At 41.3% G+C, this 16241-nt stretch overlaps 1 protein-coding gene across 20 annotated transcripts in view; it reads right to left on the reverse strand.

Moving 5' to 3' along the window:
• Positions 1-16241, reverse strand: part of DTNA (dystrobrevin alpha) — a 461852-nt gene that overhangs the window by 91883 nt on the left and 353728 nt on the right. For all 20 annotated transcript variants that reach the window (XM_070361690.1, XM_070361688.1, XM_070361687.1 and 17 more), the window contains 2 exons: positions 7641-7726; positions 390-544 (listed from right to left, as the gene is read on the reverse strand). In XM_070361690.1, the coding sequence (XP_070217791.1) occupies positions 390-544; positions 7641-7726 (241 nt within the window). The remainder of the gene's footprint in view (positions 1-389; positions 545-7640; positions 7727-16241) is intronic.

Raw genomic sequence — 16241 nt, forward strand, 5'->3', positions numbered from 1 at the left:
TAGCCCGCCAGGCTCTTCTGTCCGTGGGATTTCCCAGGCAAGAATACTGGAGTGGGTTGCCATTTCCCTCTTTCTGACCCAGGGATTGAACCCACGTCTCCTGCACTGGCAGGCTGGTTCTTTACCACTGAGCCACCAAGGAAGCCAATAGGTTTGTTAGTAGAGATTAAATTAGACAGTGCAAATAAAGAATTCTGCACGATGCTGGTTTAAGGTCAGGAAGCACCACCGATTATTATCCAGATGTGCCGCACTCAGTTACTGACTCAGAAGTCATTTGTCAGAAGCTGGAAGCTGCACTGCAGGTTATGATGAAGAAATAGGGGCTTGGAGTGACACGCAAGACAGCGCCCGCTGAGAGATACTTCCTTAAACAAGCTGTTTCCTACCTGTTGAGAGAAACAGGATCTCGCTGACTGTTCTGTGTAACCAAATGAAGGACCTTCAAAAACTGCCGTGGGTAGCTTGAGAACTTCCCGTAGGAACTGATCATATCGTCCATAAACCATCACCCCACTGGAGTCAGAAATCATTGAGAAAATATCTGATGGATGGAAAAGGAAAGATATTTATTCATCACATAAAGATTTCCCACTGTTTTAGCTCAACATATCTACTGTAGATAACAAAAAATGTGGCAGAAATTAAACATATAATTTATTATGAAAGAATAATATGAAAGCTAATTTTTACGCTGAGATATTCTTGGCATGGTGTTTTCTCTGGTATCTTTTTGTAGATGATTTTGGCACATAGCATTAACTAGCAATTTGGATAAAATTAGCATATTTTGATAGGACAGAGAACATCTCATTTTTAGTTTGAGGTCAGTTATCAACTCATATATATACTCAATGGGAGAAATTTTTGTATATGTGAGAAATATGCTGGCTTCTTTTGAAATACACAATGAAAATTTTACTATAAGGTTAGGGTTTGTGCATATCTAGCAAGGTAGCTATTCATCTGTCTATGAAAGTGTTAGTTGTTTAGTCATGTCCAACTGTTTGCAATCCCATGGACCGTAGCCATCAGGCTCCTCTGTCCATGGGATTCGCCAGGCACTAATCCTGAATGGCAACCCACTCCAGTATTATTCCCTGGAGAATCCCATGGAGAGAGGAGACTGGCATAGTGTCACTAAAACTTTTGGGTTTTGGTTTAATATATTGAAAAATGAAAGACATATAGGGATAAGGATGCAATGAGAGCACTTGATTAACTTCTCACAGAAGCAGAAAACTTCCTATAAATCATAGTGTTCTGGGTGGAAGGCAACTGATTTACAGGGAAGGGTCTTTTGCCTCATGCAGTCAAGAGGAAGCCTGGCCTTGCCGATGTTCAGTGACGTAAAGTCAAGGATCCAGATTTTTCTCAGCAGAGCTACTAGCTTTATTGGACCGCTTTTCTTCAGTTTTTGCCACTATGTGCACTGCATGAATATTCATGGCATAATTTCCCAAAGTACTCTGTAATTCCTCTGTGGAAATCACTATTGGAAGAAAAGGGTTGGCTATTATATGGCGTGTCACCGTGCTGGATTGCAACGAGGCCAGCACAGCTGCTGGGATAAACTGTTGTAAAGTCAACATGCTACCTCTGTTCATTTTGGACTTAATTTTTCAAGGTCAAAATGTAATCTGGGGACATTGTTTCATACCCCAGTCAGATGTTCAGCATATTACAGGGTTTTATTAGATTATGTTTTGAGGATGTGAACTGGCTGTCATTTTTTTTAAATACTCCACTTACAACAGATTTCTATTGTGCTTCCAGTAGTTAATCAGTTATAAAGCTACAGATATTCTACATGAGCAGCAAAAATTAGTGATGTTCTCACTCATTTTCACAATGTTGTTTCCTTAGTGAATTTCATCTCATGTTTCATTATAACTAGTCAAAAAAAGAAGTTGCCAACAGCAAAAAACAAACAAACAAACAAAAAAAAACCAACAACAAAACCAAAACCCTCTTATGTAATTCCAAATATAGAAACTCAAGAATTCCAATCCAAAGGAGGAAAAAGAAGCCTTGAAGAAGTAAATGTACTTTCTTATTAGAACTGCCATCTTCTTTATTTGGAGACAGTTTGGCTAATTATAATTTTGTCATCCTGATGATCTTCTAGACCTGGAATTTTTAGGCCAGGGCACATTTTTGAAAAGGAGGTTAGGCTTTTCAAATCCACACTGAAATCATTTAAACATCTCTAACTAGAGTCAAACTTGAAGGGCACCAACAGTGACCTTTCACAAATGTGAAGCTAATATTAAACTCATTTGTACTGATGAAATTCTACTAAGTAATAGCCAAACTAGGGCTATTCACTGAGATTAAAGTAAAGTGGCTGTTAATGGCCAGTCAGGTTTTTAAAAAGAAATGATGGGGAACAACATGGTATGTGCTTGTACCTTAATTTGGAGACCTCTGTCTTTCTCTCTCTATATATATGTATATATGCATGCAGATACATATAATGTGCTTATAACATGAAATATATGTATATCTATATAATATAGGGCACTCTTTCAAGGATTAAACTAGTTACTAGATGAAAAGCACACTGATGTATGCTTGGCGCCTAGTATCCAGTACAGAAATGTATCTTTTTCTTATTGATTTCCTATCACACTTTTCTGCCACTCACCTTGTGTGTTTAGATGCTGCCTCCCCAATAGGATTGTTCTATAAGGTTCCAAATCAGATTTTAAATTACCTGTGTGCTTCCTACAGCTCCACACAATGTTACTTTAGAAGAACTTACATTCGTGGATTTATTAAACGAAAATTAACTTGGCACATAATAAGCATGTGAAATTGTGTTAAGCCATGGATACACAGGGAAATCAGGACATAGCTGTTGCCCCCTGGGAGGTCCTGGTCTACTGGGGTGACAGGGTCCTGGTCTTCTGGTCTACTGGGGATGACACGCTCACATCATGGCTGAAGTGACATCACACATGATAACAAGGTGGTGTGAGCAGAGGAAAGTGGGGCGTACAGGGTGCAGCAGGAGCTCAGAGACAGGGTTCCCGCAAGGAGGAGCGAGTCAGGGAAGATTTTCTTACAAAGGGGACTTGCAGGCCAAGCGTACAGGGCAATGAGTGATGAGAAAGATACCAAAGAATTAAAGGCAGCCCAATGAGTTAGAAATATTATCCTGGAGATAGGCTTGGAGGCAGAACAACCCATTCATTAATAGAAACTCAGGAAATACAAGGTGTTTTCTGTAATGATAGTTTTTTAAATAAAACAAGCCCTCTTCAGAAGCTTTAGAACAGCACCTGACATTCCAGGCTTATGCCACTGGACTAAGAAATCTTTAAGATCCTTAACAGCAATAATCGGATCAAAGATATTTTGACAGAAAAGGAGTATATTATATTAGGTCAGTTTATGTATAGGGCTCTGTGTTCCATGCCTGCAGGGGGTGCCCTCACATGCACTGCTGCCTGAGGGTACCTGAAGATCACCCTGTTTATTGGCTCCTGGTGGCCCTGAGTATTGGAAACTGGGGTACAACGTGTGGGGTTCTTGTCCCTTTTAATGCATTTAAAGCAATATTTAAAACTCAGCTTCAAATTTTCTGCTGTTTTCTACTTTTTTGCTTTTTAAAATTTCTAAATATTTTCAGCCAATTACTCTTGCCCTGTGTTCCCCAAATGAAGGGGCTGCTGCTAAGTCGCTTCAGTTATGTCTGACTCTGTGCGACCCCATAGACGGCAGCCCACGAGGCTCTCCTGTCCCTGGGATTCTCCAGGCAAGAACACTGGAGTGGGTAATGAAGGGGCTAGTTGGCATGAAAGAAGGGATGAAATCTTTCTCATCCCTGTGCACAAAAAACAGAAAAACTGCCAGACTAGCACAGTTGTCATACTGGCTTAAATGGAATTAGAATTTAAAGAAGGAAAAATAAATCTCTCAAATTCTGAGACAGTCCATATCCTTTCATTTTATTTTCTTATTATATAAAACAATGCTTTATTACAACATTATTACCCTGCCTGTTTTATGACCAGATGGAAGCCAGCAAAAGAAGACTAAAGAAAATCCTTGATTCTGCTCACCAAGTCAGCCACGGCGATCCGTGGGTGGAACTGCCCATATTTTCTCATTCAGTCAATGGTTATCTAAAGTGACTAAGGACATTCACACTTCTCATTAATACATATTTTGGAGAGGTTCTACCAGCCAAACTGCTTTTAGCTAAATTGCTTTTGGTCAAATTGCTTTCAACTGACTTACCTGGGAACCATTAAAACTACCTTCGTGGGATTAACTATTCAAAGAGTGACTCCTCAGTCAGAGAACAGGGACACCACACTCTGGGGGGAAGACAACGTGACATGTTGTGATCACACTATCTGTTTTTCTACAGAATTTGTGACACTCTGCAGCTTCTTTCTTTCATTTTTTTCTTTTTGGTTGGGACCATTTTTATAAGTCTTTATTGGATTTGTTACAATGTTGCTTCTGCTATTTATGCTCTGGTTTTTTGGCCTGGGGGCACGTGAGATCTCAGCTCTCTGACCAAGGATTGAGCTCACACCCCTGCCTTGGAAGTTAAGTCTTAACCACTGGACTACAAGATAAATCGCTGCAGCTTATTTTTGCAGACTGGAGAGCACAGTTTTCTTCCAATGGGACTTACGCAACTGTGACTTCTTTCACTAAGCTGCAGAGGATTGACTTTGGCCACTGGAGAGCATGCATGCTTTGCTCACTGATTGTGGGTGTCTGGTGCATGATGGGATAGAGTGAGGAAACAGCACTGGAGCAGTTATTAATATATTGTTTGCTTTAAATTCCTGGACTTGCGAGAGAATTTTGAGGGATTCAACGACTGGCAAATATCTGCTCAAACAGTTAGTTAAAGCCTGAGTTTTGTAATTGTGCCAATGTTGTTTGTTGCTGATGTAATAACCTTTCCCTTCATCTTTATTGGCCCCACATTTCTTCCTGGGCTAAGGGACAGCAGAGGCCCTTCTCAGCCCTGGAGGTGAGAATGACTGGAAGATTCCATGACCATCATGGGCATTCCTTTCCCCTCTCCAGGAACTGATACAGAAACTGGTCTGTGATGCCACCCTGGCCATGAGACTTAAGGGCCAGGGACCTCTGGAGTGGGTGTGACTCCTGAAACTGCTGTACTCCCCTTTACCCTCAGAAGAAGGGTAATATCTGACACAGAGGAAAGCCAAGTAGAAAGCTGGAAGGCATTTGGGTCCTTGATGGCATAGAATCAACCCAGTTCATGAGAGGCTCTGAGGAGTTCTGACATATAGAAACCTGGTTTCTTAGTTTTCATCAAACTTAGTTTCTAATTTAATTTTTTTAATTAGAGGATAATTACTTTACAGTAGTGTGATTTTTTTTTTTTTTTTGCCATACATCAACATGAAATGGCATTAGGCCCTCGTGAGTTTCTTCCTCTGCCCTGGTTCCTTTTGCTAAATGTTCTCTACCCAGCCTAACCCTGAAGGAAATGTCTTAGGGATTACGCTGTTCTTTTTTTTTTTTTTTTAATTTTTATTTTTTTAAAGTATTTTTTTTAAAGGACATTTTTTCTGCCACTTTCTGACTGAGCTGTTATCCTCAATCAAGCCCTGGGGTGGTTTTTTATTTTTTTACATCTTTCAGGTGAACCAAAGGTAATCTAAACTGGGCCTTATGAGGGTCTGCTTGGGCTTCTCTGAATCTTGACTCTATTTGGCTGGTCCATGTTCCTGGGAGAGAGGGAAGATGTGTGGTTTTGTGGGGTTTCCATGTACTGTCCCCTTATCCATTGCTTTAATGACATAACTCTTCTTGGGGTATGTCTGGGGAAATGCCAAAAAAAAAAAGTTTTTATTCCTGTATTTTTCTTTATTCTTCCTCAGTGCATCAAGAAGCAAGAGATTACATTCAGCAGCTGACACACCACAGGTTGACGAAAAAGCCTAGAGGCTCTGTGAGTCACAGATGATTACAGCCAGTAGGGACCCTACAGGTATCTAACAAAATCCCCAAATTTAGGATGGAGAAGGAAGCTGAGGACTAAAGAAGCAATAACTTCCACAGGATAACTCAGTGAATTATTCACAAAACTGGGCCTATAACTTGAGGCTCCCAGTTCCTAAGAGGGTGTGCTTTCTCATAGGGCATTATAACTCAGACTCATAATACTTAGGGGAACAGAGAAGGTTACGTGGTAACTTTTCTTCAAAATAGTCACATATACAGAATTTTAAACTAGTTAGAAATGAAAATTCTTGCCCTAACCCCATTCACTTTAGGCCTACTGAATCAGAAATTCTGGGAATGAGACCCAGAAATTTATTTTTTAAAATAAATTCCAGGTGATTCCACACATACTAAAATTTGAGAGCCACTGGGGTATGGAAAAAGTCAAGGTTCAATCCTGGTACCATCTGTGATTAACTCTCCAAGTCTCAGCTGCTTTATGGAAAACATGCCAACTTACCAAAAAACTCCCACTGTTCCGATGGTTAAAAAACTACCACATTTAGTGACAAAATGTACACAGAAGGCTCAAAATCACTCGGTGCACTTTAGCTATCATGTCTCTATCGGAATCAGTGCATTTGCAATCTACAGTTTCTGCATGTAATTCCTCTGCCCACACCCTGGCAATATTTGCCTTGGAACCGTTCAAGTGCCCAGTGATTTGAATAGCACTCACTGGCTGAGAAGAATGAGGAGACGTGCTGGGAACTTTGGCTTGAGATGACTGAAAAAAGAAGGTTTCCTAACATGGCCTTCATCTCCTATGGTGATGGACTTAACTTGTGAGGCAGTTTTGTACCATGAACATGAGAGAATGTATATTTTACCTTGGTATCATGAACAGTCTAACTGGTGATACTTAACAGGTTGTAAATAATAATAATCCATACCTAGAAGGAGAACATTCATTCCATTGACATTTATCTAAGATGAAAATATTTTTAGGATAAAAATCCAAAGATCAATGAACATTATATTTCTTTTCTTTCTTTTTTTCCTGAGTATTTCCAGTGACTTAATGTCTAGGAATAAGTCAGTTCAATTGAACCAGCAGAGAAAACCAGAAGAAAGTGGTTCAGATTCCAAATTATGCTCTTTCCAAAGTTGAACCCCCTTGAGTCTGCTCAAAAGCAGGGATAATAATATTAAAGACCACTCTCCTTCTCTTGTGAATTAAAATTACATTTCCCTAGGCAACCAGGTACAGTTGCTGAAAGAGAGCTTGCTCATCTGGAACATGAATCTGAGTAGTCATTTCCATGTGTGCCTTTAGTCACTGCAGACATTGGCCCATGGCAAGAGAATTGTAATGCAGATCACCTTTGGGGTGCTCCTGGGTAACAATCATACCTGCTAAGGTATTACAGGTAGGACCCACACCTTCACCAAAGAGATGCTGCTGCTCACGTTGCTAATCTACTGCCTACACATGCCACGGCCATAGTAAGAAATCAGTAGACTTGGACAAACTCAGTGCTCCGTACATTAGTTCATTACATCGAACATCATATTTCAAATAACTCTCATAGGATGAGGGAAGTCACGAATGGTCAGGGGAATCTGGTAGGAAATGGGTAGAGGAAAACGTGGCATAAGGGAGGGGTGAGCAAAGAGAGATGCAGAGAATAACTTACATCTTAATTTGTCCATGATCTTCCCTCCACACAACGTGGCTAAAGCCATTTTGACAGCAAATACTGAAATTTTACCATGGCCTTCCCTGTTTAATGATAACAGAAAAAAATAGAGAGAGAGATGTCATTTGAAGAACTTCCAATAACTTGGTTTGACATTTTCTGTTGTGTAGAAATCATAGGACGTTGGAGTTGTGTGCATTATGTGAACATATCCACTTTAAAAAATGTTATGAATACAATTCAACACACATTTCTGAAAAACTGTCTCTTTGGTATTCAAGAGATAGCAGAATCTTTAAGTTATTCTTTGTCTATAGCACTTGCTCAAAGGATGGACTGGTAGCCAAAGGGTGATGTGCTGTTTTACTGTGAATGAAAATTACAGAGCATTCTTTTCACTTTGGGGAAAAATCATAAAATAATTTTACACAAAATGTTGTCACCATCTCTACAATTTAGTTAAACAAGGGTTCAGAAAAATCTGTTTTTTTGGGGGGGTGTCAGATAATTCCTGAATTTTGTTAGGGTAAATATGGAGACTTTTTCATCAACACTCTTTTTTCGACCATCATTTTTACCCACAAGCCAACTGTCTTCATGTGATACATTTACTTTTCAAAGGGAGTTAGTACTCTAAAGGGGCAAAAGCAAGAGCTCTTTTGAATAGGTTTCCTACCTAAATGACATCAGAGCTGCCAAACCTTCTTTGGTTCAAGAAGTGAAACTAACTTCTCCTTCACAAAATGTGATATAAAGGACATAGGGTAAGAAGTAGAAAATTTCAGCTAAATGATTTTTTTCCAGCTGGAATAAACTGTTTATTCTTAAAGCCTTGGAACCAAAAAGTGTATTGTGTTAGTAATTCATTTCTCTGGTAGTTGCTAGTGTTAAGAATGATCAAAAGATTTAGTTAAACTAATCAAGTAGAGTCTGTATTGACAAGGGTTTAGTATATAGAATAAATAATTTATATGAATAAGACTCACATATCTGACACATTAGAAGAATAAGACATAATAAATGATTGTGTCCTTGTTCTTTGCTAGGCTCCAGAAAGGGATCATTTGTTATTCATCTTTCTTGCCGTCATTCTTAGCGTAGTACCTGAAACAACAGCTAGCCAGAATGCAAAATTGACCCAATCCTATGCTAGTGACTCTCCCATTTATATTTCTAAGTCTAAGCACCAGACTTACATAATTACATATTGGAAATCTTCACTTGATGCCCCTCCATTCAAAGTAGAACTCACCATCTTTTCAGAACCTTCCCATAATACTCCAACCAACTTAACTGTTAACTTGTGCTTCCTCCTACAGCCTCTCTTTTGGTTGTCAGCATCACCATGTACCTAATTACCTAGAAATGAATTCTGGGGAAAAGGTCACTCTTGACTTTTTGCTCTTCCTTAATTCAGTATCATTCAAATAAATGTTTGAGGGACTCAGATATACCCACTTCACTGTATATTAAACCCACTTTCTTCTTTCCCTCCTGACTGCCATTGCTTCCATCAGCTCTTCCGTTAACACTGTAATAACTTCTTCACTTATCTCTCTGCTTGCACATTCATATGACAGATCTGACCATATTACAGTCAGAGCCTTCTATTTGAGGTTCTACATCCATGGATTTAACCATCCACGGTGGATACAGAAGATGTCTGTAAGAGACTTGAGAAACCCCAGATTTTGGTGTCAGTAGGGGGTCCTAGAACCAAACCCCCGCAAAAGCAAGGGACCCACAGTATTTCATTATTTAAAACCACGTTTCCTGTGGTCATGTATGGAGGTGAGAGTTGGACTGTGAAGAAGGCTGAGCACCGAAGAATTGATGCTTTTGAACTGTGGTGTTGGAGAAGACTCTTGAGAGTCCCTTGGACTGCAAGGAGATCCAACCAGTCCATTCTGAAGGAGATCAGCCCTGGGATTTCTTTGGAAGGAATGATGCTGAAGCTGAAACTCCAGTACTTTGGCCACCTCATGCGAAGGGTTGACTCATTGGAAAAGACTCTGATGCTGGGAGGGATTGGGGGCAGGAGGAGAAGGGGACGACAGAGGATGAGATGGCTGGATGGCATCACTGACTCGATGGATGTGAGTCTGAGTGAACTCCGGGAGTTGGTGATGGACAGGGAGGCCTGGTGTGCTGTGATTCATGGGGTCGCGAAGAGTAGGACACGATTGAGCGATTGAACTGAACTGAACTGAACTGCCTTCATTTGCCCACAGAAGATAGTTCTAGCCTTGTCTGTTTTCTCCAGTCTCATCTGCTACCATTCCTTTTCATTCCACACCACGGTCCCTGTTTAATGCTCCTGCTCTTCCCACCAGGGTCTGCCCAGGACTCTCCCGCACATTCATGAAGTTTCAGCTCAATATCACTGTTCCCTCTGCTCTAAAAACAGTTCTTCCCCTGGAGGTGGAAGCTATTGCTCTCCCCTTCACTTTTTTATTTTTTTTGCCATTACAGTTTTATTGAGGAGCAACCCCATGTCCAAGGAGCGGTGGCTGCATGGGCGCAGGAGGGCCGAGAGGAGCTATTCCATGTTCAAGGTCAGGAAGGGCGGTGATGAGGAGATACCCCTCATCCAAGGTGAGGAGATACCCCTTGTCCAAGGTGAGGAGATACCCTTTGTCCAAGTTAAGGAGCAGCGGCTGCCCTTTGCTGGAGCAACCATGAAGAGATACCCCACGTCCAAGGTAAGAGAAACCCAAGTAAGATGGTAGGTGTTGCAAGAGGGCATCAGAGGACAGACACACTGAAACCATAATCACAGAAAACTAGCCAATCTAACCACACTAGGACCACAGCCTTGTCTAACTCAATGAAACTAAGCCATGCCCTGTGGGGCCACCCAAGATGGGAGGGTCATGGTGGAGAGGTCTGACAGAATGTGGTCCACTGGAGAAGGGAATGGCAAACCACTTCGGTATTCTTGCCTTGAGAACCCCATGAACAGTATGAAAAGGCAAAGTGATAGGATACTGAAAGAGGAACTCCCCAGGTCAGTAGGTGCCCAATATGCTACTGGAGATCAGTGGAGAAATAACTCCAGAAAGAATGAAGGGATGGAGCCAAAGCAAAAACAATACCCAGCTGTGGATGTGACTGGTGATAGAAGTAAGGTCCGATGCTGTAAAGAGCAATATTGCATAGGAACCTACAACGTTAGGTCCATGAATCAAGGCAAATTGGAAGTGGTCAAACAGGAGATGGCAAGAGTGAATGTCAACATTCTAGGTATCAGCAAACTAAAAAGGATTGGAATGGGTGAATTTAACTCAGATGACCATTATATCTACTACTATGGGCAGGAATCCCTTAGAAGAAATGGAGTAGCCATCATGGTCAACAAAAGAGTCCAAAATGCAGTACTTGGATGCAATCTCAAAAATGAAAGAATGATCTCTGTTCGTTTCCAAGGCAAACCATTCAATATCACAGTAATCCAAGTCTATGCCCCAACCAGTAACGCTGAAGAAGCTGAAGTTGAATGGTTCTATGAAGACCTACAAGACCTTTTAGAACTAACACCCAAAAAAGATGTCCTTTTCATTATAGGGGACTGGAATGCAAAAGTAGGAAGTCAAGAAACACCTGGAGTAACAGGCAAATTTGGCCTTGGAGTACAGAATGAAGCAGGGCAAAGGCTAATAGAGTTTTGCCAAGAGAACACACTGGTCATAGCAAACACCCTTTCCAACAACACAAGAGAAGACTCTACAAACGGACATCACCAGATGGTCAACACCGAAATCAGATTGATTATATTCTTTGCAGCCAAAGATGGAGAAGCTCTATACAGTCAACAAAAACAAGACCGGGAGCTGACTGTGGCTCAGATCATGAACTCCTTATTCCCAAATTCAGACTTAAACTGAAGAAAGTAGGGAAAACCACTAGAACATTCAGGTATGACCTAAATCAAATCCCTTATGGTTATACAGTGAAAGTGAGAAATAGATTTAAGGGACTAGATCTGATAGAGTGCCTGATGAACTATGGACTGAGATTTGTGACATTGTACAGGAGACAGGGATCAAGACCATTGCAATCGAAAATAAATGCAAAAAAGCAAAATGGCTGTCTGGGGAGGCCTTACAAATAGCAGTGAAAAGAAGAGAAGTGAAAAGCAAAGGAGAAAAGGAAAGATATGAGCATCTGAATGCAGAGTTCCAAAGAATAGCAAGGAGAGATAAGAAAGCCTTCCTCAGCGATCAATGCAAAGAAATAGAGGAAAACAACAGAATGGGAAAAACTAGAGATCTCTTCAAGAAAATTAGAGATACCAAGGGAACATTTCATGCAAAGATGGGCTCGATAAAGGACAGAAATGGTAGGGACCTAACAGAAGCAGAAGATACTAAGAAGAGGTGGCAAGAATACACAGAAGAACTGTACAAAAAAGATCTTTGCGACCAAGATAATCACGATGGTATGATCACTCACCTAGAGCCAGACATACTGGAATGTGAAGTCAAGTGGGCCTTAGAAAGCATCACTACGAACAAAGCTAGTGGAGGTGATGGAATTCCAGTTGAGCTATTCCAAATCCTGAAAGATGATGCTGTGAAAGTGCTGCACTCAACATGACAGCAAATTTGGAAAACTCAGCAGTGGCCACAGGACTGGAAAAGGTCAGTTTTCATTCCAATCCCAAAGAAAGGCAATGCCAAAGAATGCTCAAACTACTGCACAATTGTACTCATCTCACACGCTAGTAAAGTAATGCTCAAAATTCTCCAAGCTAGGCTTTAGCAATACGTGAACCGTGAACTTGCAGATGTTCAAGCGGTTTTAGAAAAGACAGAGGAACCAGAGATCAAATTGCCAACATCCACTGGATCATGGAAAAAGCAAGAGAGTTCCAGAAAAACATCTATTTCTGCTTTATTGACTATGCCAAAGCCTTTGACTGTGTGGATCACAATAAACTGTGGAAAATTCTGAAAGAGATGGGAATACCAGACCTCCTGACCTGCCTCTAGGGAAACCTGTATGCAGATCAGGAAGGAACAGTTAGAACTGGACATGGAACAACAGACTGGTTCCAAATCGGAAAAGGAGTACATCAAGGCTGTATCCTGTCACCCTGCTTATTTAACTTATATGCAGAGTACATCATGAGAAACGCTGGGCTGGAAGAAGCACAAGCTGGAATCAAGATTGCCTGGAGAAATATCAATAACCTCAGATATTCAGATGACACTACCCTTATGGCAGAAAGTGAAGAGGAACTAAAAAGCCTCTTGATGAAAGTGAAAGAGGAGAGTGAAAAAGTTGGCTTAAAGCTCAACATTCAGAAAACGAAGATCATGGCATCTGGTCCCACCACTTCATGGGAAATAGATGGGGAAACAGTGGAAACAGTGTCAGACTTTATTTTTTGGGGCTCCAAAATCACTGCAGATGGTGACTACAGCCATGAAATTAAAAGACGCTTACTCCTTGGAAGGAAAGTTATGACCAACCTAGATAGCATATTCAAAAGCAGAGACATTACTTTGCCAACAAAGGTTCGTCTAGTCAAGGCTATGGTTTTTCCTGTGGTCATGTATGGATGTGAGAGTTGGACTGTGAAGAAGGCTGAGCACCGAAGAATTGATGCTTTTGAACTGTGGTGTTGGAGAAGACTCTTGAGAGTCCCTTAGACTGCAAGGAGATCCAATAAGTCCATTCTAAAGGAGATCAGCCCTGGGATTTCTTTGGAAGGAATGATGCTAATGCTGAAACTCCAGTACTTTGGCCACCTCATGTGCAGAGTTGACTCATTGGAAAAGACTCTGATTCTGGGAGGGATTGGAGGCAGGAGGAGAAGGGGATGATAGAGTATGAGATGGCTGGATGGCATCACTGACTCGATGGATGTGAGTTTGAGTGAACTCCGGGAGTTGGTGATGGACAGGGAGGCCTGGCGTGCTGCAATTCATGGGGTCACAAAGAGTCGGACACGACTGAGTGACTGAACTTACTTAGAACTTACGGTTTTATTGTAAAGGACACAGGTCAGGATGAGCCTAGTGGAGAGACACAGGGATGGACTTTCTTTCACAGTGTCAGAGCAGGTTACCTATTTATTATTGGGCACCTGTCACTCACCTATCACTGAGTGACCTTGATTTATTTATTGACAAGTCCACGTTTGATTCGACTCCACAGTGTGGGATGCTTGGGGGCATAAATCATGTTCCCTCAATTAGCTGAATTCCCAGTGCCTCAAACTTTGTCTCACACTATGTTGCTGCTGCTGCTAAGTCGCTTCATTCGTGTCCGACTCTGTGCAATCCCATAGACGGCAGCCCTCCAGGCTCCACCGTCCCTGGGATTCTCCAGGTAAGAACACTAGAGTGGGTTGCCATTTCCTTCTCCAGTGCCTGAAAGTGAAAAGTGAAAGTGAATTCGCTCAGTCGTGTCCGACTCTTAGCAACCCCATAGACTGCAGCCCACCAGGTGCCTCCATCCATGGGATTTTCCAGGCAATAGTACTGGAGTGGGGTGCCATAAATGTCTTATATTAATTAATGACTATTAATCATGATAATAACTGTCCTAGAATTTTGATCGGCCACTCATTAAGTTGTTCACTAATTTTAGAGCTGGTAGCTGTAATAAAAACGCAATGATTTTGTAAAAACCACCTCATTCAAAATTATTCCATGTCCCCTGCATTCCCAATTGCATGGATACCTGGAAGTATCAACAATTTTATTTTAAGAAGTAATTAGCTTCCTTTCCTAAGCTGAAATATAGTTCAAGTAATAACTGAGATCTGCAAAGTGTAAAGAACAGATGTAATAGAGTGATAAAGTGGTCTTCAAAACGCAGAGAGATTGAGGGGTATTACTTTTTTATTTTATTATTTTTTAAATATAAATTTATTTATTTTAATTGGAGGCTAATTACTTTACAATATTGTATTGGTTTTGCCATACAAGACTTCAAGAGCAAGTACAAGTTTCTTTCAAATCAGAGAGAACAATTTTATTCAAGAAAGAGGATAGACCACAGATGATGCTGGAACAGAGAGCTCTCCAGAGTATGAAGTGATGGTACCTCACAGGTGAATTCTTAAACCGTAGCTTTTAATGAATAAGATCCTAGGGAAATACCAGTCTTGTATTGTCCCTGAAAATGCAAGATGAATGCTATTATAGCCGATGGTAGCTGTATCAGCGCTATTTTGCCAAATTGACATAATAAATCTGGATCAATCACCAAGCGGAGGGCGACTCAATGAGAGTTTTGCAGGAACTCGAGGGTGAAATTAGGCCACTGGGATTTATTGGTATGTAAGCTAATATGCCAGATTGCAAATGTGACCCCTGTTACAAAGAAGGATTCAGGGGGTAGGCATAAATGTAGACTGTGGGAAGCATGCCAGTACCAGATGTGTTCAGACCTTGCTTAGCCCAGTCATTAGATCAACCTCTAAGGAGTTTAGTGAATGGAGGTGATGGACTTGGCTATGGAGAGGCACCAACAGTTAAACACAAAGGGATAGTTTTAAAGAACATTTTCAGTAGATATAACAGGATGAAGAAAAGGGATGCAAAGAGAAAGATTTTCTAAAGGCCTTTGACAAGATTCCACACCAAACACTATCACTTGAACAAAGTCACCTTAGGATCAGGGTCTTTATTTTGTTTTAAAAAAAGACTTAGCATTGATGCAGGGATCAAAAAGTAGGGAGAAGTTGCTGCTAAGTCGCTTCAGTTGTGTCCGACTCTGTGCGACCCCATAGCCGGCAGCCCACTAGGCTCCCCCGTTCCTGGGATTCTCCAGGCAAGAACACTGGAATGGGATGCCATTTCCTTCTCCAGTGCATGAAAGTGAAAAGTGGAAGTGAAGTCGCTCAGTCGTGTCCGACTCTTCGTGACCCCATGGACTGCAGCCCACAAGGGCCTCCATCCATGGGATTTTCCAGGCAGGAGTACTGGAGTGGGGTGCCATTGCCTTCTCTGAGGGAGAAGTTGGTACATCCCAAATGGAGAATGTAAGAGCTGTTCTCATTAGAAATCCTCCCTAGTTGGGGCAGTTTGACTCATGAACAGTCAGTGACAGCCCTTGGGTATCTAAGAAGTGAAAAGTCAAGCTCTCGAGGATGAATAATGTGCAACTCCCAGGAGTCTTGGGCAAATGAGCAGGAAAGCAATGTATTGTTCCAAAGTGAGTTCTGCACACACATGCATCCAGAGTAAAGTGGTGAAATGGCGCACATGGAATGTTGGTTGTTGGCTGCAACTCAGGAAGCAGATCTACCTGTGTGTGCTGAGGATGAAAAATGTAGATTGTTCCTAATGCTGCAGCGGGCAGCACAGAGAGGAGCACTAGAAAAAGTTGAAAGTCTTGCCTTGCTTTTATGGAAAGCTATGCCAGGAGCGTAACTTCAGTTTAATGTGTAGTTCAGACTGGCACCTCAAGAAAGAGGGAGCTGACAACACGTGATCCAGCATTCCCTCTCCTGGGCATGTATCTGGAAACACTCTAATTTGGAAAGATACATGCACCCAAGTGTTCACAGCAGTGCCATTTAGAGTAGCAAAAACATAGAAACAAGCTAAATGTCTATCAACAGGTGAATGGATATAGAAGATG

The sequence above is a fragment of the Bos mutus genome, chromosome 24 (genome assembly GCF_027580195.1).
Source record: "Bos mutus isolate GX-2022 chromosome 24, NWIPB_WYAK_1.1, whole genome shotgun sequence".
In the NCBI taxonomy this organism is placed as follows: Eukaryota; Metazoa; Chordata; class Mammalia; order Artiodactyla; family Bovidae; genus Bos; species Bos mutus.